Genomic DNA, 21,811 nt, shown 5'->3' on the forward strand with positions numbered 1-21,811 from the left:
TGGAGGGGCAAGGGGTGCTCCCTGTCTCCCCCCCAGATGTCTCTCAGATGCCCAGACACCACCAAGTATCACAAAATCTCACAGGCAAGCGAAGAGGTGAGCGCCTGTGCTGCCGAAGTCATAGTGACAGAATCACAGAAGGGCTTGGGTTGGAAGGGACCTTCAAACACCATCCAGTCCAACTCCTCCTGCCGTGGGCAAGGACATCTTCCACTAGGTCAGGTTGCTCAAAGCCCCATCCAACCTGACCTTGAACACTTCCAGGGATAGGGCACCGACAAGGCAACCTGTGCCAGCGTCTCTCATGTCTTCCTTACGTCCCCTCTGAACCTACCCTCTTTCAGTTTAAGACTGTTGCTCCTTGTCCTATCACTACAGGCACCTCCACGGTCCCAACTGGTCTGAGGGTCCAGTGTGGACAGCCCATGCCACGAAGAGCTAATCCTGCTAATCCCGGCAGGAGTCACTCGCTGACGGGTCCCAGCACACACGAATTCTCGAGAGTCAGGTGCTCTCCTGGCCAAGGATTTGGCTCCCAGAACGGGCTGGGGAGCCGCAGCTTCCAGCACCTCTCTACTCGTGTGAATGTGCCTTAATTTCCCTACCTGGGCCACTGCAGAGGAAGAGGGTGATACTCTTTTACATCGAATAAACAAAACGTAACTGCCAAACAACATGGCTCCTTGTGACCACTACCCATAGCCAACTTGGACAGCTGAGACAAGGGAGCTCCCAGATCCCTTCAAGACATGACCGTGCCAACGCTCACAGCCTCCTGGGAAGGGGACAGGTTTTATCACCTTATTTTATGGGAGAGGAAGCTGAAATAGAGAGAGAAACGGGCTTTTTTTGAAAGCCAAAGCAAAAAATCAATGTCAGGGCCAGATTACATTTCAAGGGCTAATGTTCAACCGGCCAGCTGTCCCCTGGACTCGGACCACTGGGCCATGTCTGGGGAAGAGAGAGGTCCCAGTGAGGGCAGATCCAGCCTGCGGGAATGTCTTCCCCCTTGGCATTCATTGGGGTCTTTGTGTGACTTACCGCTTTGCAATTTTATTACATTTGTATTGATCCATCCCCTGCAGCCTCAGCACATCTGCTCCAGCTGCAGGAGCCCCGCTGGGAAGCGTGCTTATTTACACAGCTGCGAAGGATTTCCCCAGTCAAGTTCATTAACTACATGAAGGAGACGCGCTGTTCTTTCTCATTATTAAGAGATATCTGCCACAAAGGCCTCTTCCCGCCCCCTCTGCTCGCTAGACACTTCTGCAGGACACAGGAGGACTGAGCCCGGGAAGAGGGGAGCGCTGCTCTTTGGAGGATCCACCAGTTCGCATCCTGTAGAATCATGCTTTGGGTTGGAAGGGACCTTTAGAGGTCATCTAGCCCAACGCCCTGCACTGAGCAGGGACATCTTCAACTAGACCAGGATGCTCAGAGCCCCGTTCAACCTATCCCTTCCACTCATGCAGGAGCTGGAAGCTTTACCTGCCTGCACAGGGAGGGCCGTCTTGTTTTCTCCCCACCAGGTACCAGACACTAACAACTCCCTTCTCTTGTCTGTCGTCCTCTTTGCTCCCTCAGCAGTTAAGGAAACAGACCTGAGGAAAGAAGCTAAACAGCTCCAGTGCTGCTGGAATTGTTTCTGGCAGAGCAATGAAGTTAAAGGGCAATGGCACAGGGGTAAGTGACCCAGGATGGGGAGCATGGCAGGACGGCCGTAGGCCAGTGCCGGGGGCAGCTGCCTGGAGGGATGCCGATCCGTAGTCATGCGAGGGGCAGGCAGCACGCCCCAGGAACACAGAGTGGGCAGCCTGCGGGACCTGGGCTAGCAGAGATGGTGACTAACTGCCCACCGGACCACTCAGACCACGAGACCTGTCCCTGCAGAGAGTGGGGGAGAGCAAAGCGCTGCACGGCCCTGCTCCAGATCTGCCCAAGCCCAGGGATGCTCAGCCCAGCCCTGGTACTCACCTCCACGGTACGTCTTCCAGGTGTAGTACTTCCCTCGGAAGGGGACGTTATCGAATTCGGCACACTGCAGCTCTCGGAAGTCCTGGGAGCCTGGCGGGCAGTCCTGTGGCCACACAGCCAGCAATCAGCGCGTTGGTGGGACCTGCCTTCTCTGCTAGGAGGGCAGGAGCTGCTACAGGGCTCCCAGCTGCGACCAGCACCAGCCCTTCGAGGAGATGGACACCAGCCCTGACAACTGGATGTTGCTACAGCATGGCAGGATCACCCTTCCTGCAAATCTAGACATTATGTGCAGACTAGCAGCCTGAGCCCTTGGGCCCCAGCTAGTCTGTCTGCAGATGCAGCGCTTGCTCTTTCGAGCAATCCTTTAAAAGCTAGGTGCAAAGCCCAGGGGAAGCAATGGGGAGCCACCTATTTTCCTCACTACCAGCCTGTTGATGTTAAAGTTACCATTTCCCAGGTCCAAAGCTTCATCGAGCTTTCCTGAAGCACGGTTGTTTCTCTGCTCCTCTCGAGGTTTAACCCTCAGCCCTGGGAGGCAGAGCGCTACACCGCATTTCGTGAGCTGCTCTCACCCACCAGGCCTGCACTCGCAGTGTGCAGGAGGCAATCGCTGTCGTGTCTGTGCTGGAAGCCTCTGATCTCGCCTCCTTCACCTCGTTATCTTTTCGGGCCCCTTTTTGGTGCTGAAGCCCCGCAGGTACGTACCGCCCACCCGCCCTCCGAGCCAGCTCGCAGCCGGTGCAGGCGTGCATCGTCCTGCTCGGCTCTCCCCATTGCCGGGTTGCTGTCGGCACAGCGCAGCTCGTCCCCACCCAGCCGCCTCGTCCCGTGGGTCCCACGGCCGCACAAACACCCCACATCCGTGTGGAGAGGGCTCATCCTTGCCCCACCGACAAAGCCCTGCTAGCCCACCACTGCTCCTCTCCCCGAGGCCGGCAGTACTCACGTCGGTGTTGCAGGACCGGTACCGCTTCCGCTCTCCCAGGCAGTACTTTCCTCCGATCGTGGGCCTGCCAAACCAGGAACGAGATGACAGAATCACAGAATATCAGGGGGTTGGCAGGGCCCTCTGTGGGTCACCCAGCCCAACCCCCTGCCCAAGCAGGGTCACCCAGAGCAGGCTGCACAGCACCGCAGCCAGGCGGGGCTGGAATATCTCCAGAGAAGGAGACTCCACAGCCTCCCTGGGCAGCCTGGGCCAGGGCTCCGTCACCCTCAGAGGGAAGAAGTTCTTCCTCATGTTCAGCTGGAGCTTCCTCTGCTTCTGTTTGTGCCCATTGCCCCTTGTCCTGTCGCTGGGCACCACTGAACAGAGTCTGGCCCCATCCTCCCAACACCCACCCTGCAGATATTTGTAAGTGTTTATGGGAGAAGGGAGAGCCAGCACAGGGCAGCGAGTTTGCCAGAGCACCAAGGCTTTTCCCAGTCCTGCTCTGCTGCAAGGACGGATCCTGCCCGGAGGGGCTGTTGCAGCAGGGCAGTCCCCCAGCAGACCTCAGCTGCAAGCTCACAGTGGAGCTGCACAAGTGGCTTTAGGTCTGTGGCTGCAGACTCAGCACCAAAGCAAGAGCACCTAGGTGCTGTGAAAGCAGGAGATGGGATTTGCATGCCGGAGCCAAGACCCTCCTGGGGTCCGAGCACAGAGCTGCACAGACACCTGGCTGCTGCCTTCCCCACCGACCCGAACAGCGATGCTGTGCAGCCAGGACAAGGCAGGGCCACGCTGACACAGGCACGCACATGTCCACCTACCGCGGGCTGTCACACTGGCGAATGGATGACGATACACCTCCACCGCATGTCCTGCTACACTCTCCCCAGGACGACCAGGATCCCCAGGCACCATCCACGCCCTCCGGTCGGGTGCCGAAAGGCACACACTCCCTCTTGTAGCACCACTGCAGAAAGACAGAGCTTTAAACACCCTGAGCACACATTTTTTTCCTCCCAGCACTCCCCAGCTTCCATCGGACACAGCATCCCAGTTCAAGGCTGGGATCTGGTTTGATCCCATGAAATCTGAGCTCGGAGCTGTGCTGGCCTCAGAGCCAAGTTCTCCATTTCAGATGGCATTCCCTTCTCTCTGGGGCACCCTCTCCTCCGAGTCACACTGTCACCGTTTGCGCACACTGAGTACTTGGGGTTCACATGGATGCTGGGACCAGTGCCCCCATTCCCAACCCCCAGCGCAGCATCCTGTGGGGAAGGCAGCCACGGGCAAGTCGGTCACATCCCCACTTCTCCTCTAAAGGGGTCCTGGGCACGTGGGTCAATCTGGGTGACACACATTGAGGACAGAGATACGTAAAAGCACACACCTCACTGCCTACAAAAGCACGCAGCAGTGAGTCCCAGGTGGGACTTGGACCAGAGCTGCAGCTGCTGGGCAGCAGGGCCAGGATCCTTGTGGGGCACGGACACCTCCGCTGTCATCTGCTCCTTCCCAGGACGGAGTGAGCTTTGCATGGGTACTGGAAGCTCAAGCTGTAGTTAACGTATTAAAATGACCCGATCTGCAAAGGGTCCAAGTTAAAATAAAGTTTTGACTGTAATAACAACGTTGTTGTGTTATTGTTCTGCTGAGGATCATTATAGAATCTGCCTGTGCCCATCCCATTGGGTGACAGATGCTCATGGAAACTTACTTCTGAAATATTTCCCTTGGACCTGGAAAGCGTCCTGCACCCCCTGGAGTCAACAGTGATGCAAGGAGCGGGACACTGCCAGACCCGCTGCCGTTCCCTGGGCACGGTGCCAGACACCATGCCTCAGGGGCCGAGATAATCCCAGGAAGGAAGAAACCGCTGTGTGCTCCTTCCAGGGGCTGATAACCCACCCTGGAGCTCCTGGCAAGGCCTCTCCCAGCTCCTTCTGAGCCAGGCTCTCCAAGGGCAGCACAGCCAGCAGGGAAAAATGAACCATGGCCTCCCAGGACACTCAGCTAGTGACCCCCTTGCACACCAACGCCCTTCCAAAGGTGCGAGCCCATGCAGAGGAGATGCGCTGCAGGCACAGCCTTTCTGCTGTCCCTACTGATGCTCCAGACTGGAGGAACTGGGGCTGCTGCTTCTGCAGGCAGGGCCCAGGAGCCTGCCCAACCCCTGCAAACCCCCCATGCACTCAGGGCTCCTGAGAGCAGCGGTGACGGGCTCTGCCCTTGCATCCTGGCTGCCAGGAGCAGACCCTGGCTCGCTCTCCTGCAGCAAGCACGGCTATGTGCCGGCTGAGACCAGGTATGAGGTGGGGGCATGTGGGGAGGGAGAACGCGTAATGAAAGGCATCCTCACAGGGTGCACTGACCATAATGTGTGCAACCAGTGCTTGATTAATGAAAATTAAAAAAAAAAGAATAGAAAACCAAAACAGGCAGGGAAGGAGCCAGCAGGACAGTGAACCCACTGTCGGGCTGCCAGGGGCACTCCTAAGGCAGCAGAAACTACCACCAGGTCCAGGTCTGAAGTCACCCACTGTGGGTTCTTGGGACTATACCAGGTGAAGCCATAACAACCACAGGTGATCAGTTTGGAAAAAAAAAAACAACCACCAGACAGAGAACCTGGGAGGAGGAAACAACCAGAGGTCTGGGATGTGGGCACAGCCACCGTTTAACAGAGAGTGGCTCCGTCTTCACCCTCCACTGCTTCCCCAGTTGGGTGACGAACATAGAAACTCACCCTATCTCTCCTTTAATCTTGCATACCTTAAATAGCTTCTGCTCCCTAATCCTTCTCTCTGCTCTCCCCAGGTGGAAAGGGAGCAGCCAGGGCAGAGCTCAGAGAGTTGCTCCAGCCGAGGGTTGAGGTCTGGGGGCTCACCTGGCCGGAGCCAGCAGCTCCAGCTGCTGAAGGCACAGAAACTTAATACAAAGGTGCATCTTCTTTCACACAACATCAAATCACTTCTGGTGCACGAATTGATGCAAAGGGATGAACAGAAGCAGAGGAAGGTAACCGGGGGTTCAAACTGAGTCAGCATCTTCACTGGGAATAGCTCCTGTGAGTCCTGGGGGCTGAGTGCTTGGCACTTCACTTCTCTTAGGACTTTTGAAGAACCCTGCTTAAACAAACTAGTAAGGGGAGGGGGTGGGGGGAAGAGATATCTAAAAGTAGGAAAAGCTGGTAAAAAAGGATGACTAGTAGAAAAAAGTTGCCATTCTACACAGTGAATCTCCAGCAGCAGGGATGCGCAGCCCCAGAAGCTCTCTACTCCTTTTTGATCTAATTTCCAGCAGAACTAAAGCAACTCATTGAAAAGAATAATGCATTTGTCAAAGCCATCCTCTTTCCTGCACATCAGCTTCTCCAGCTTCTTAAGGTTTTGAAATTATTCTTGAATTTCTTGGGAATTATTTTTCCTCTAGTGGAAAACCACGTGGCCACTGAACAGAGAATGGCCCAGCCTTGATTCTCCATTGTCCCGGTTATTATTCAGCTTGCAAAGGCACTTTGTTTTAACAGTGCTACAGACTCGCTTTATACTGGCACAAATGCGTGTACGAGATGTAGGGAACGAAATGATATGTACTATCAAGTCAAAATTCACTTTCAAAATATATCGCCATGAAAAATCCTACCCTCCTCTCTCAGCTGAGTCTGAAAAACCGCGGTTTCATCACATCTAGCCTTGCAAGGCAGATTTTCACAAGTTCCTCTGAAAGCTTGTTGCAAACCCATTGTCACTGCTGGGGAAACTGGGACAAAAATCACTTTTTTCAGGACCGCCAGGAGACCTCAGCAGACTTGAGAACAAGATGTTCATCTAAAGCACACGGCATTGCTTGAGGTCAACTTCCTGTGCCTCCTAGGTGAGAGCAAGAAGCTTGCTGGAGCGGGGACTTCATATTCTGCATTTCCAGCAATCTGCAAGACGATCTGCACTTGGGGGTGATTATGGGTTCCTTGGCACATCCCAGCCTCCCTCTGTGCCGGCGGGGAGGGTGGTGGTGGCTCCAGGCTCTGGGAGGCAGGGGAGGACTGACTGGTAGGTGCTCTTAAATCAACTCCACACTCACCAACGCAAACAATAATCCCGGTTATCGCTGGAAGAGGGATTCAGCCACTCACTGGCAACTCGCTACGGTGCCCTGGGCTTCCTTACCCCCTTTTCAATGGTGTTGGTTTGGCATATGGTCCCCTCGGCAGCAGGGATGCTGTTGGTTATGCAGCGGTTGCTTTTACTCAGACACCATAACTCACTGCAGACTTCCTGGAAAGAGAGAGATTTTGGGGGAGAGAGGGGGAGGGAGGAAGAAAGAGACAAAGAAACAAAGCTGAGATTAGGATTCGCTTGTGCTAGAGGCTGCGAGGCTGGGGCAGCAGCATGCCGGTGCGCTTGAGAAGCACCAGCTGGGCTGGGACACAGGGACAGGAGTGCTTTTAGCATGGTGGGGTGGGGAAATGAGATCAAATCTTGCAAGGTGTTGCCAGCTGCAGTCACCTCAAGCCCATTGACAGCTCATCCCCTTCTCTGGACTAAGCCTCAGCACTTCTCCTGGGGCTGGGGTTCTCTGGATTTGGAGTTTCCACTGAGCTCAGGTACTAGAGCCAGCTCCCCAGCCAGCCCACGCAGCCAAACCTGATCTTTGTGCCACTGAAGACACATCGCCTTGGACATCCCGGTGAGTCCCAAGCTAATCCTGCTCTGCTCCACCTGACCCCTCTCCCCAGGGCTGAGGGATGTTCTTTTTTTTGGGTCTGTGCAGTGGAGGCTGAGCACAAGGGCTCTTTCCCAGCACCTTCCATGAACATCCCTACACCATGTGGGTCCGGATCTGCCTCTGCGGAAAGCTGGGACTCCCCGGGAGCATCAGCATGGCACATCCGTCATCTCCTGCTACCGGGATGCACTGCAGGTCATAGTGTGACTATCCTGGGTACTGGCAATCTCCAGCCACCCTAACAGTCCTAAAGAGAAGACTCCTCTGGATGATTTAGAGCCATTTTCAGAACAATCAAAATAATGCTAGATACTGAGCTAGCCCTTAAGCGGCTCCAGAAATGGGCAGCTCTGCCCTCTGTCTCTGCCAGGTGCAGTTGGGTCCACTGAGTGATACCGGGCTGAGGACTCCAGACCTCTTTCCAGCAGGTTTCCTAAGCTGCAGATCCTGAGCTTCAGCCTATCCTGATCTCTCAAGTGTGCCAGTAAAAAAAAAAGCTTCCCTTGGCTGTTCCGGAACCCACGCAGAAGCTAGGTCCATGACAGACACTCTGCAAAGTTGTCACAGCTGCTAAATCACAAAGTCCAGGTCTTTTAAACCTGCTCTGATGCTAAATCAACCAGGCTGGACTTCAACATCTGCAAACTGCAAAGCAACACCTAAAATCCAGAGCTGAGCTTCCTGCCAGGTCACCATCCTGCTCCTATTCCTACTGAAACAAGCCTACGGAAAGCTTGCTGCTTTTCAGAGAGCAGCTTGCCGTGACTTCGGTTATACTTCAAAGTACGAAACAGGTTCACATCGTCAACGAAGGAAACTGTCTTGAGATGTGAGGGCAGAGCCTGAACAGCCACGGCTGCTGCTAACGTGCTCCCAGCACACGCCGGTGCCACTGTCGGTGCACACCAACGCCGCGGCACGGGCTGAAGGACCCGGCGTGCTCTGCGCTGCACGCTCCGGTGCCGGCACAGCGACTGCCTGGCCTCCTGCCTGCCCCACGGCAGCGTGACCTACAAGGCAGCTCCCGTGGGCCGCCTGCCTCCAGTCAGGTAGCAGCCTGTTCATCACGCCTCGGGCTCGGCTCAGCCTTCCAGCAAGGCATTCCTCCGCCCGCCAAGGGCTGGGCTCTAAACAGTAACCGATATCCCCGCAGGACAAACTGACTCAACGACTGGGAATCCTCTGTGCTGGTACCAAGAGGGGCAAAAAGATGAGCTCGGGATTTCTCCGCCTCCCTCCTGTGCCCGGGATTGTGATAGCAGGGTGCCACAGGGCAAGCCGGCAAAGGAAAATACTGCGGAGTCTGCGCCAAGGACCACAGCTCTGAGATGCAAAAGGATTTTGGTTCCCAACTCCTTTGCTAAAGCTCAGCTGCAGCTGTCTTTAACTGGTGGCAGGAGAAAGTCTCTCCCATCTTCAAAAGGCACCTAGCCCTCCATACTGCTCTTGCAGAGCCAGCATGACTACCGGGAAGCAGGAGCTCCTGTATGGCCTCTTCTCTCTGTGTCACCAAGGGAGAGGACTTCCCAGCTCCAACCAGTGACGTCTGCTTCGCTCTGTCCTCATTACACCTATTAATCACCCGCTCTGTACTGGCATGGAGGAAGGGATGCTGCCGTCACCCTGGAGTTTGTTTATATGGGGCACAGGATGGGTGGACGTACACGTTTCACCCAGATCTATCTGCACGCACTTGAGCCCTTACGCCCTTTGGGTTTCTCCCAAACGGCACGCACGACAGGCTGGGCTAGAAGGGTCATCACAAGGACATCTTGTGCTTTTGTGACCTGCGTATATACACAGGAAGCGTCTGCCCAAGTTAAAAATTAGCTGGGAAACAGGCATGTAAACGTGGAAAGTTTCCATTTCACTGCCTCTTGCTCAGATGAGGAGGAGCACAAACTTTGCCCTTTGTTCCCTAAGCTGAGCTGGTGAGACTACCAGGAGGTCGTTTAGTGTTCAACCATAATAAACAGATGAACACTCAGAGCGATGAGCTAGTTCACATCGGGTCACTTCAACGGCAGCTTTCAGCTCGTATTTACATGGTCGCAAGAGAAACTAAACCCTGATCTGATTCCTCCTTCACAGCTTTCCAGGGCTTGGTCTGGGGCGGGTACACATAACGTGTGTCCATCAGACAACACAGCTCCCTGCGTATCTCACTGCTGGCTTCCTCTGTGTTCTCTAGAGGGAAGTGGATTTGTTAAGGAGTTCCATTAACCCTTCAGTGCTTGCCCTCGCCACTATGCTCAGATAGCTGGCAATATCCAGTACATCGAGAACAGCAAAATGTCAGGCTAAGATCCAGGAAGGCTTTTCTCCTGAAACAGCCTTTCCTTTCAGTGGTTTCCCGGATTCAAAGATCAGGGGGTGGCAGTGTGATGGCAGGGTGGCTTAGGTGGGCAGCTGTCCCTCAGACATACCTACAGAACATCGATCCACCTCACCTGGAAGACGTTTCTCCTCCTAAGTTTGTGCGAGCAGCATAATGACTTCTAGTAAGGATTACAAAAAAGATGTCTGTGTACAAAGCCCTGCTGAGAAGGGTGTCCAGATGAGGGGACTGCAGCTTGGCTTTCAGCTGCAACCCTTGGGGACCAGCAGTAGCCAAGGTATCAGGCAGAGGCAAGAGATCTCTTCCCTTGGGACTGATCTGACCGAAACTGAGCTGGGCTCAACCTTTGCCGTGGGAAACAACCTCCTCCAGCCTCTCACAGGGAAGCAAGGCAAAAAGCTCACAGGGAACATGCTAGTGCCCTTTGTTTGAAGCAGGACAGCAAAGCAATGTGGGCAGAAGAGGAATGGCCCCACGGCCCTTTGCCGTTGTAGACCCCATTCTCCACCCCCTGGGAACCGATAGTAAAGCAGGAAGGCTCTCTACCCCGTATTTACACTGGCGAGATTTAACTCCGTACTGGAAACGGCACTGCTCGTCTGCATCGTAGGCCTGTCCTGGAGCCACCGTGGGGTAGATGAAGTCTTGCTTGGGAGGAGCATTGTTCAGGCATAATCCCATCCCGGAGCTGGAAAGAAGAGAGAGGAATCAGAGCTCAGAAAGGCTTGTAGGAGAGTTTCACGGTGGAGGACCAGCAGCAGGCATTCCTGGCTCTGCACGGGGCTGAGCTCTCACATGCTTGGCTTTTTGGGAGATGACTCTGCTGGCCTCCTCTGGGCAAAAATCCTGCCGAGCAAGTCCTCTGCAGTCTTTCTATCTGAGCCCTTAGGGTTGGGAAGCACATGCTGGTTCCTAAGTAACTTTAGAAGTTTAATCTCAGGGTTTTGCAGGCTATTGCCAGCCCCGGCTGTCCCAGCGGGTTCCAGGGCCAGCAGACAGCGTGTGGCAGCGTGCAGGCAGGCATGCGCCAGGACCCTCGCGTGGACGGTGGGCAGGCGGAGGGGCTGCCCTCCCACCCCACGGCTGCAGAGCCCCAGCTGAGAGCAACCAGAGGTACCAAGCGCGGAGGGTCCCTGTTCTCCAAGCCCGTCTTTCTGCATGCCACAGCTTTGTAGAAGCATCCAAATTTTGCAAGAAACACGCCTTTCCTTCCCCCTTCCTTGCTGCTCTCTGAGCTCTCCCTAAATCAAGGCCCCTGTCACCACTCTTCCAGCCCCAAAACCCAGGCTCTTGCACACAGCAGGGCCCCGTCCCGACGGAGGCTACTGGGGCTGCGCTCAGGCAGGGGTGGCCAGCATGAACCACGGAGAGGACTGACACGAACTTGCCGTCCTCCACGCATCCCCGTCGAGACCTTGGGGTTACCTGAGGACAAGGCAGCCTCCATCACAGCGCTTTCGCAGCACCCTCCGTGCCACGTGCCTTGCTGCGCTGCACGTCCAGGGATCGAGCGAGAGGGACAGGTTTTGCTGTGGCCAAACGTGAGCTGCCAGATGTGGGATGTGGTGATGAGCCCTGCGGTTTGGCCAGGCTTTGCGGGACAGTGGGGCAGGCGGCAGCCCCTCGGGGAGGTTTGCCTTTGCTGCTCCTCTCGCAGTGTTACAACGGCAGCATCACCGGCAGAGATCCGGCATTCAGACTCCCTGGAGACTTCCCTCCACAGTGATCCCACACACTTGCTTCTTCCAATCATGACTCAAGTCCTACCCAGTCCCTCAGCTAGGTAGTGCCCATATCCTACCAAAAACCTCACCAACATTGCTCCTGACTGCTCGTTTTGTGATAAGAAGCCCTGGGGACTGCCTGAACCCTGGATGAGAAGCTCCTTCAGGCTGCAGAAGCATGACTCAGGCAAGGGTACGATATCGAAACTCTGGGACTTAGGAGCCTAAAACCCTTCTCCTGAACCCTAAAGATGCTTTGGAAAAAAACCAAAAACCTTTCTCCTATGTTGCCTGTTCACACCTGAAAACTCTCCTCCTTAGTGTCTGGAGAAGCTGCCTACACCACACAGACTCAGTCCTGTCTCCAGATCCTCCTTCCACACCAACCCTTCTCTGCAATTCCTGGCTGAACTTCAGAAACATCCAAATGCCTCCAGAAACTATTGATTTCTTTGTGAAGTTTCTAGAAGTGGGGAACAGGAACCTAAATTAAGGTCTCATAGCTGCGAGATAAATGGGGTTAGTATCTTCAGCAGGCAAGCAAACCACAGGAAAGTCTAAAGGAAGAAAGGAAAGCACATGCCTCTTGGGATAGGATGAGGTGCTGGGAGACAAGACAGAAGGTGCATGGGCTGTGTGCTTTGGGGGCTTTTCTTTGGCTTTACCCGCGCCTCACAAGTGACTGAGAGGTTGGAGGCGTGTACTGGTTGCGAGGTAGAAGGAATGGCAAGGTGAGGTGGATTCCTTACTCCAGGAAGCTGGTGATGTAATCCCTGCTGCATGTGGACCATACAAACGGGTTGGTCTTCATGGTGATGTGAGCAGCCATGAGCTTGGCCGTTTCTTGCCCACGGGAGCCACAGCTGTTGCCGACCCCATCATGATTCATGCCAAACCTAGACAGCATCACCAAGGCAACAGACAGATGATCAGCTGCTGCATTTTCGACACAGCTGGATCATGTGCAGGAAGGATTTCTGAGCTCCTGTTGGCAGGAACAAACCAACAGGAGCCCTTCCCTGTGATGGCCATTCCCAGGCACTCTTCCCGACACAGTACTCACGTGTGGCCGATCTCGTGGGCGATGGTGAAGGCTGTGGCCAGGCCAATGTCCTCGTTGATGCTGCAGCTTCGTTCTCGTTCGCACATCCCACCAACGGGTGCAAGACCTAGGGAAGCCAGACAGAGCTGTCACACAGGGTCAGCACAAAGCACCTGTAGGGGACCTGGGTGGTATCTAGGGACTAACTGATGTGCTTCACCCTCACTAACACTGAGCACAGCCTGCTGTCAATAACAAGTTTCTTCTCACCTTGCACTGGGCTTTGGGATGGACCCATGCTTCTTCTGGGCTGTGGGCACATGGTCACTCAGCTCTGTCCACTAAATTAACAATGACAGGCTCAGAAATGCTAAGAATGGGTCAAAACCCTCTGAATGTCATATCCAGACCCTGGACTGTGTACACAGGGGGAGCAGTCCTTGTCATAACACTGGCACTGCTGGTGGGGAAACCTGCGATCAGCTGCACCAGCACCTGGGCATCCGAACTTGCCCAGGGCAGCCTGGACAACTGAGTAAGCCAGGATCCAAGCTGACCATCCATGCTTAGCTCTGGTTGACACCCACCATGATCAGGAATCCAGCCTGACTCCAATGGAAGGCCAGATCATGCAGAAATCCCCCTCGAATCATGGCAGCAGATTCCTCCAACCCTCTGCCCACTGTCCCACCACCACAGGCTGTGCCCGCTGCACCGGGCCAGGGAAGGAACAGCCCCTGTTACGGCAATGAATCCCAAGCACCTCGTCTGCAGCTGCATCAGGCTGGAGATCCACCAACTCTTTCTTCTCAGCTGCAGTGATTCGGAGCAGTAATCCTTCTCTGACTGCTTATTCTAGACCAGTGCAAGACAAATTACGAGCTACAGCCAGAGAGAGCTGCAGGGTCTGTCTGCATCTAGCAGTTTAAATAAAGAACTCCCTTTACAGTCATCACAAAAAAAGTCTTATTTCTCTCTGCTAAGCCAGGAATACTCCAGCAGGCTATGGACCAGCCCTAGATGTGAGCGATTCTTAATCATCGGGCTGGACCTGACCCAGGGATATAATGGAGAAGCGTTCCAGAGCCCATCCGTATCTGGGTTGCTGCTTTTGGTGTTTACAGAAGTAAGGAGGCTACACAGTCAAGCAGGCTGGAAACCACTGGCCTGTTCCTGGTTCTGCTGCCAGTGCTCGCAGTAGCGTTGGGCGAGCGCTTCCCCTCGGCCTGCTCCCTAGGAAAGGGGGATGGCACAGCCCACCCTCGCCATGCTCCTGAAGACGCGTGTGCTGGTGAGAAGTGCTGCTGAGGCAGCGAAATCCTACCTACCCAGGGTGCCGCACGGTTTGTTCTTGTAGATGCAAATGTCATATCTGCGAAGAAGGGAAGGCAGTGTTAACAACACTTCCGATTTCGGTGGCTCCAAATAACGCATCTCCATTTTATGCATTTTCACATCCAAGCCACTTCAAACCAGCCCACGGCTCATGCAACACTTCTGGAATGGAAAGCATCAACTGCAACAGGTAAGACACCTCTGATCCGCACCGTACAACGCTCACTTTCCTCACGCTGAGACTCACTGTGGATTTTTAACGATAGCTCCTGTCCTGTAACTATGGGGCAGAGCTGAGTGGGGTCAGAGTTTTGGGGATGAGAGTGGGGAGGAAGCAAGCTGACAGCACACGATGGGTTAACATGCTCCTGGTGACGGCTCCTGTCCCTTTGGCCCCTGGCGCTCCCTGGAAGTGTCCAAACCTTTCATCCCCCGGCAGGAAACCAAGTGAGTGAAAAACATTTGTTGTTTTGTTTTGAGCGAATACTGTTAAACCCTTCAGAAGCTCTGGTTTGACACATCCCTGAAAGAGAAAAAAGCCCCCAGCTCAGCAAGATATTATCGGGAGATGGGGAATTTATTAGAGACGGTGCTGGATACGCTGGTGCTGTCCAAGCCCGGCACAGCTGGCCCGGAGTGTCGCTTCAGGTTAGCTCAAACATCTGGTGGGAGGCTGAAGAACTCGGAGCTGGCGTTTGTGTCCCACACGTGTGGCAGGAGGGAAGGAAAAGCAGATGCTGCAGCCGCGAGAGGGTGAAAAGCTGGGGCCGAGGGGCCTTTCGCTCGCTCCTCCCTGGTGCCCGCGGGCTGTCAGCTCACAAGCTCAGCACCAGGCTGTGCAGGGCTCCTGCAGAAACCAGAGCAGGGGAGCGGCACGTGGTGCCAACGAAACCGGCTCCTGCATGGAGGCTCCCGTTCCCAGCGCTTTCATTTTATGACTCTCTTCCACTCCGCAAGAGGGGGAAAAAAAGGCACAAACGAATCTTGGGTTTGCCTTTGGCTTCTCCCCAGGCAGCTGTGCCTTTGCCCACGCAGGGTTATGTGGGCACTGGAGAGCCAGTGTCCCAGGTGCAGCCGGCATCATCACTGAGAGTTGCCTCTCAGCCTTCTTCATCGCCTCCATCCTTTCAGCTCTTGTCAGCATCCTCTGTCCTCCCAGCAGCCCCTCTTTTCCTTCCACTGTCCCTGTCATCCTCTCTGCATCTTCTTTCCTTCCAATCATCCGTTCATCCTCCCAGCCATCCCTCCTGTACCCTCCACTGCTCCAGGCTCAAGCACCCATCTATTCTGATGGTGGTTATTTGTCCTGCATGTGAAAGTTCAGACCCCTTCATCCAGCTCTGGAGGTCTAATTCAGCATCCAGGTTAAGCTGCTGAACTAGACTGTTATTACAAGACCACAGAGACACAGGCAGGGCAGGACTGCTCTTGTGCTAAGGGAGTTAGGATGAAGCCGCTACTTCAAGGGTGTCCACCAAGGAGAGAGTTCAGCCCTACATGTAGGCACCTGAGATGAGGTGAGCCAAATCCTGTACTGGCTGGAGGCAATCTGTCACTGTCATGATGCTCAGGTCTCACTTATACCCTCTTCTCCATCTTTCACAGCAGGGGCAGATGGGGCCCTCCATTTCAGTAGCATGCCCAGTGCTCCACAACTCCAACCACTGTGGGTTGCCACACATGCCCAGCACTGCTGTACGCACTGTGCCATTGACTTCTGGTGCACAGATACACACGGCTGCAAACTAAGCTCCTTGAGAGCACAACAAAGACTGAGGGAAGACACTGGAGGACGATAACTATCTGAACCACAATAATCTGCATGGCTGCAAGGGGACTGGCACGTGGCCAGCCTGAGGGACAGCCGCTGCCAGAGGAGCGCATGGGAAGGAAGCCTCGGATGAACCACTTGGCCAGAGACAGAAGAGAGCTGCACAGAGGACATCCCCCGTGAGGACAGCGCTGCCAGGGCTGGGCTCAGCCTTACCTGGTGATCAGCACTGCGGTGTCGTGGTTGGCTATGCCGTTCTCGGGGATAGCGTTCCCATTGCCATTCCTGTTCACAATGGATTTCTGCCACTTGCAGAAGCTGTCCAGGGATTTCCCGGCGTGGTGGTTAATCTCCAGTGTGGGCTGGAATGGAAGCGATATGACAGCGTGTTCCCAGGAAAGCTCTGATACGATGGCACTGCCTATTTCCATGCCAGCAGAACACTGACACCATTCCAGATGCCCCTACCTTTTCATGGAAGCCGTAGGAAAGCAAGACTTTAGGAGGACTAAAGCTAGTTAAACCTCCCCAAAGCCGCCTTATCATAGAAACAGTCCTCAGATTCCCAGAGCTGTCCTCAGCCCATAGCCTGAACCCAGTCCCCAGCTGCCATTCTGAGGATGTGGTGCACCCAGCAGACTGCACTGGGGGGACCCCCCCGAGGGTGACATCCAGGGGGAACACAGAGACCCACAAAGGAAGTGCAGACGCATGATGGAAGCGGCTCAGCAAAGCCCACCTTACCTGATCCTCGGTGAGGAGAATCAGCCGGGTCACCAGGATATTGACAATATTGCCCAGACTCGAGTCCTGGAAAAGTTTGGCAACCTGACCTCCAAGAAACAAGAAAAGACGAGTCTTAAAAATGAGCTCGCTGGCTGGGTGACAGTGCCATCGACGGGTGAGCTGGCATGTGCTGGGCACCCGGTGGAGGGAAACAGGGCTGCCCGGTCAGCGTGGGCTGCAGGATCTGAATGCAATCTTTTTAGAAAGCAGAAATGGGTATGGGACTCTATGTTGCCACTTGGATTGCAGAGCCTCCCAAACCATGGTCAGAATGTGGTGTCTTCTACTGGGGAGACTCAAACATCCCACAGCACCTGCTCCTGGCCTGGAGCCCAGGTGGGGAAGCCCCACAGTCCTGGCATTACGCAGCCACGGGGACGAAGCTTTGCTGACTGCCCATCGGCAGGGAACGACACAGCATCTCTCAGAAATCTGCCGCCACACGATGGCTGTTTTACAGCAGATGAAACAGTTAGAAATTGTATTGTTTTAAAATCTGGCATCTGCTTTAGAAATGCAAACAGAGCAAGCCATGAAAAGAGATCCTGCAGAGGACAGGACAAAGAACCATCACAGAGGGGCTTTCAGCAGTCTGATGGATAACTTCCAAACCTATCTCACCTCACAGGAGGCCTCAGCACGGCCAATTGAGGCTGTTAATGCATCTAGCCCGGTCTCCTGCCAACAGCAATGACCCAGATCTGATGCTGCAGAGGAAGCTCCTCTGCAGTAACCCAGAGATGTGGGCAGTGCGGTATGGAAGGACTAGGGTATTTCTCCCTATCCCTCACGCTGATCAGCCCCCAAGCGTGAGAGCTCACTGTCCTTATGCTTTCCCATGTGTTTCTCAGCTTGGCTGGACCTATTTGCAATGCTAATTTGAGATGAGAGATGCTGTTCAAAGAAAGGGCTTTGTTCTTCCAGTCCAGATCTGGCCAGTAGCATGGTCTGATGGGCCAGAGTTTACCTCTCCTGCAGTGCCTCTGCTATACAACAGAGAGTCCCTGCAGGCTCCAGATTATCACTGCTCATGAGCAGCAGCAGCGTGTCAGGATTTCTGACCCAAACATGTTGCTCAGGGGATGGGGAGAAGCCACTGCCATCCTGGAATAGATCTGATTTGACCACTGTGTTCCCACCCTGCTTGTCTTCTTACGGGAAAGGCACAGGGCACCCTCTGCCAAACCCAGACATTCGGGGAGATGTACAGGATTTATTCCTGCTTGCTGTCTGCTGCCAGGTGGGAGAGCCCCCGGGGTCCCCCAAGGTTCATGGTGTGGTTATAACACTTACAATATTCATGATGGCCAGGATGTACTGCTCTATGTCCCGCCGCCCGTGGTACCCCACCATCATTTTGTCGGCCACCACCAGGGTCTCCACGTAGCGCTCCGTGCTGACGGATCTCTTCAGGGGCAGCTGGCCTCGCTGGCTGTGGTTGCCCGAGGGCTTCAGAGGGGAGGGCTTCAGCGTCCGCAGCCACCAGTGTCTCCCCTTCCAGGGCTTCTCATCTGAGGAGGGAAAGAGATTTTTCTGTTGCCCTTCAGCAGCACACATTGGTGAGGGGCGCGCAGTATGAGCTTGGTTTTGGGAAGGAAAGGCCATTGCAAGGCTCTTTATGCACCACGCACAGTGCCACCAGCTGGATCCATTGAGACCTTCCTACTGCAGCCCAGGGCTGGCTCCGTGCTCCAGCCAGCCCTGCTGGCCTCCAGCCTGCCCTCCTGCCCCGGCGCTGCCCATGGACGTGGGCACCCATCCTGCTGCGGCATCCCCCCACGCTTCGCTGCCTCTGTGCTGCAAGGCCCTGCCCTCGGCTGTGTAGCAGGGAAGGGCGCTGTGGATTTAGAAACTACACAGACATAATCTGAAAATAATGCCACTGCAGATCATTTCCTCTTTCCTTTTCCTGCCAGGACCTGAATTTAGGACTTGGCTTTTCCTCCACAGAAATGGCTGCAGACTCCAAAGCAGCAGCAGGTTTGTAGGACTTTGCTCCAGGCTTCAAGTGCTACTGACCCCACGCTAGAGATGTCCCCAGTGGGACCATCAGCTCCAAACCCATGGCATGGAGACCACCACAGGGCAGGACAGCTGATTGAGAGATTACAACCACTCTCCTACCCTGTTGGGAGAGCTGGCTGAATCCTCCTCCTCTGTTCTGATGCTGGATCATCAAACATCCAGCAAGACTGGGAAGATGGGCAGATCACAGGCGGCCCCACAACCCACCAGCTCCAGACCCTCCGGCTGATCAGAGAGAGCTCGCAGGGTTGCTCAGGGACTGGCTGTGCTGGGCAGGTCAGGACAGGTCCAGCCTGTGAGATGAGGGGATGCGGCTGTGGTTGTTCTGAACTGTATTTGGCCTGTGGCTCCCACTGCATGGTCTTTGCTTTCCAAGAAGCAATTGGGAACAGGCGTCTGGAAGCCGGGGAATGTGGCAAAGAGTCAGCAGAAGGGGAGTCTGCTGGCACTTCTATCAACGTCACTTCTGGAACTGTAACGGGAGCAGCCAGGGTAGACAAGCACAGGTTGTCTCCAGAGACACCAGCAGGTCTGGGGACACTCAGAGCCTGCTCAGAGCAGGCTGGCAGTGCCCTGCAGTCTCCAGAGGCTCCACACCTTCCACCAGTGACCCCTCATCTCGTCAAGTGTCACCACCGGGCACTGGATGAACATCCTGAAGTGACACACAAACATGTCAGATGCAACTGGGAACAGCTCTGCTTCTGCGTCCACAAGCTCCAATTATAAAATGCGAGCTGGCCCCTCTGCAGGGATGGCATCTCCTCTCCTCCTTACGGGGCCAGGGGAAGCCTCTGTAAACTCAGGGAGCAGCATGCTGTGTGCATGCGACGTTTTGGGTAGATGGAGAAACTTTGCCCATTTACAAGGGCCGGGGATTTTGGTGAGGCTCTGGGACGCAGAACAACTGGTAGCAAGGACGAGAGGGGCATGGGTGCGTGGGGAGAGGCCAGGGCAGACCCGTGTGAGTCTTTTAGGAAGTCAAAGGCCTGTAAGCGTAGAAATAGCACAGACGCGCAATTGCCATTCTCTAGAAACATCTCCCAGAGCCCACCGTGACAAACCAGAGCCCCCATCCCACCCCACCAGGCATCTTTCCACCTGGTCTCTAACAGCTGCAGATGCATCTCAACGTGGACATAATCTTCAGTGACTAAAACCAGAAGACAAGTCTCTGCTGAGCGTGTGTAAGCTACTATTTCTCAATACTTTGTAAATTGGCCAAATTTGGGAGGATTTTTCTTAAGAACAATAAAAGGCAGTTTCTTCTATCCCATGCTCTATTTACAAATTTAAAAGCCCTGCTGCAAAGAAGAGAGTACAAAAGCTTTCCAACAACCAGGCCACCAGAAATCCTTAACATGGGTAAAAGTAAATACAGAAAACTTTCTTGAATGCAGGAGATAAACTTGGTTCTTTGCCATATAGAGCAGGGGGGACCTTCAAAGCCTGGTCTACCGGGACTTTCCCAGCCTGCACCGGGATGGACTGAGGATGTGTTGGTGGGTATGGATACCTAGCACGCCGCAGGCTGCATCCATGTGTGGGTACTGGAGAGATGATCGCTTGTACACGACGTGGGGGCTGCCCCTGCCCTCGGCCCCTGCGCTGACGTTGGCTCCCGGGCTCAGCGGTTCAATGAAATATTCCTCCTCATCTGCGACGATCACCCCATGCTGCGGAAGCAAAGAGACAGAAGGCAATAAAAGAGGTAGGCAGAGAACTGGGTGACTGGCGGCTTCTCGCAATGAGCGCTCTGATGATTAGGCACTGAATTTCTGGAGACTGACAAATACTTGTGAGAATGTGAAGAAATTCTTCATTTATGCACAAACACTGAACTATATGAACCTACAGACCAGAGAAAACAGAGCCAGATGGTCGTGGATGCCTTGGGACATGTGTTCACTAAAGTCCTTTGGAAATCACAGTCTTTCCTTGCAAAATTATGAATAAGTTGTTTCCTATTCCACCCACACAGTTTAATTGAGAGCTGTCTGTGGGATCCTAAATACCATACCTTTAAAAGGCAGCACAACTCAGCAGTGAGATCTACCTCCTATACTTTCCAACCTCACCAAAGAACTTTCAAAAGCAGCTCAGGACCACCACCATCAGCTGGGAAACTCAGGCACAGAGCTGCAGAGAGGGTGTAGATGTTCAGGGGCTTTTGAGAAACGCAGTGAATCTTTAAGATCTGAAGTCTGATTTGCAGTGAGGCAGCCAGCAGGAGCCACAGCCTTTCTCTGCAGCCTGAAACCTGTGTCGTGCCCCGCAGGCATCGCTGTCCCTTTTGCACCTCTGTCTGGCCACCTCACTCAGATGATCTTGTTTCTGCTCGCTTACTTGTTGATTTAGTAGTTGGGGGTTTTTGTTGTTCTCCCTTCTTTAATCCTTTGACTGAATGAGTAAGCCCAGACTTTGCTCTCTGCAAGTGGTCCCCCTCACGGGACAGTGAGGACTGGCAGGAGCAGGTCCCAGCAGGATGAGCAGCCAAACTCACCAGATGCTTGCAAGATCTCTGCTCTTCAGCTGGTCCTATCCTCACAGAAAGCCTTCCCTCTACCTGAAAGATCTGAGCAACCAAATAAGCTTCTGGCAGCCCACCATGACACAAGCAGAAGCCCCTTTGCTGTGACAACTCTCTCCTGGCATTGAATCTCACCTGACTCTATGAAATATGGGTGTGCCATCCGCTGAACTTTACCACCAAGCACATGAGGCACAGAAACACCCCTGACATTGCTCAAGCAGGACAAGAAATATTCCAAAAGTCCAAGAACCATGTTACCTGGCTGTCCTCCCACTCCCTGTGCGCACGCATAGCTCTGGGTGCAGAGATACCCCCGTCCTGCCATCAGCTCTGCACCAGCGATGTCCTTCGGATGTCACGGCACTTCAGCAGCTCCCCTCTATGCAAGGGGGACAGGAGCCCTGATCTGCGAGGACAGGGAGTAGGGAAGCAGGTCCTTGTAAAACAACTTGAGGTCTTCGCCTGGAAGGCACCACCTACATAACAGGGTTGTTGCTGGGCGTTGGTGGGGGACAGCCTCCCTGGGGTGGATGCTGCCTCCGTAACAGGTCTCTCCCCTCTCCCTCCCTGCCATGAAAGCTGAATCGGGGCAGTGTGTGCACAGCGAAGTCCCCATCTCCAGAG

The 21,811-nt window shown here is 54.4% G+C and overlaps 1 protein-coding gene across 1 annotated transcript in view; it reads right to left on the bottom strand.

Moving 5' to 3' along the window:
• ADAMTS10 (ADAM metallopeptidase with thrombospondin type 1 motif 10) overlaps nt 1-21,811 on the bottom strand; it is a 58,401-nt gene that overhangs the window by 14,389 nt on the left and 22,201 nt on the right. The window contains exons 4-15 of the mRNA XM_075444302.1: nt 20,171-20,330; nt 17,923-18,140; nt 16,588-16,671; nt 16,060-16,205; nt 14,066-14,109; nt 12,759-12,864; nt 12,445-12,591; nt 10,518-10,659; nt 7,075-7,182; nt 3,730-3,875; nt 2,924-2,987; nt 1,975-2,077 (exon numbers count right to left, since the gene is read on the bottom strand). Coding sequence (XP_075300417.1) covers nt 1,975-2,077; nt 2,924-2,987; nt 3,730-3,875; nt 7,075-7,182; nt 10,518-10,659; nt 12,445-12,591; nt 12,759-12,864; nt 14,066-14,109; nt 16,060-16,205; nt 16,588-16,671; nt 17,923-18,140; nt 20,171-20,330 — 1,468 coding nt within the window. The remainder of the gene's footprint in view (nt 1-1,974; nt 2,078-2,923; nt 2,988-3,729; nt 3,876-7,074; nt 7,183-10,517; nt 10,660-12,444; nt 12,592-12,758; nt 12,865-14,065; nt 14,110-16,059; nt 16,206-16,587; nt 16,672-17,922; nt 18,141-20,170; nt 20,331-21,811) is intronic.

Source organism: Opisthocomus hoazin, chromosome 27 (genome assembly GCF_030867145.1).
Source record: "Opisthocomus hoazin isolate bOpiHoa1 chromosome 27, bOpiHoa1.hap1, whole genome shotgun sequence".
NCBI classification, from domain to species: Eukaryota; Metazoa; Chordata; class Aves; order Opisthocomiformes; family Opisthocomidae; genus Opisthocomus; species Opisthocomus hoazin.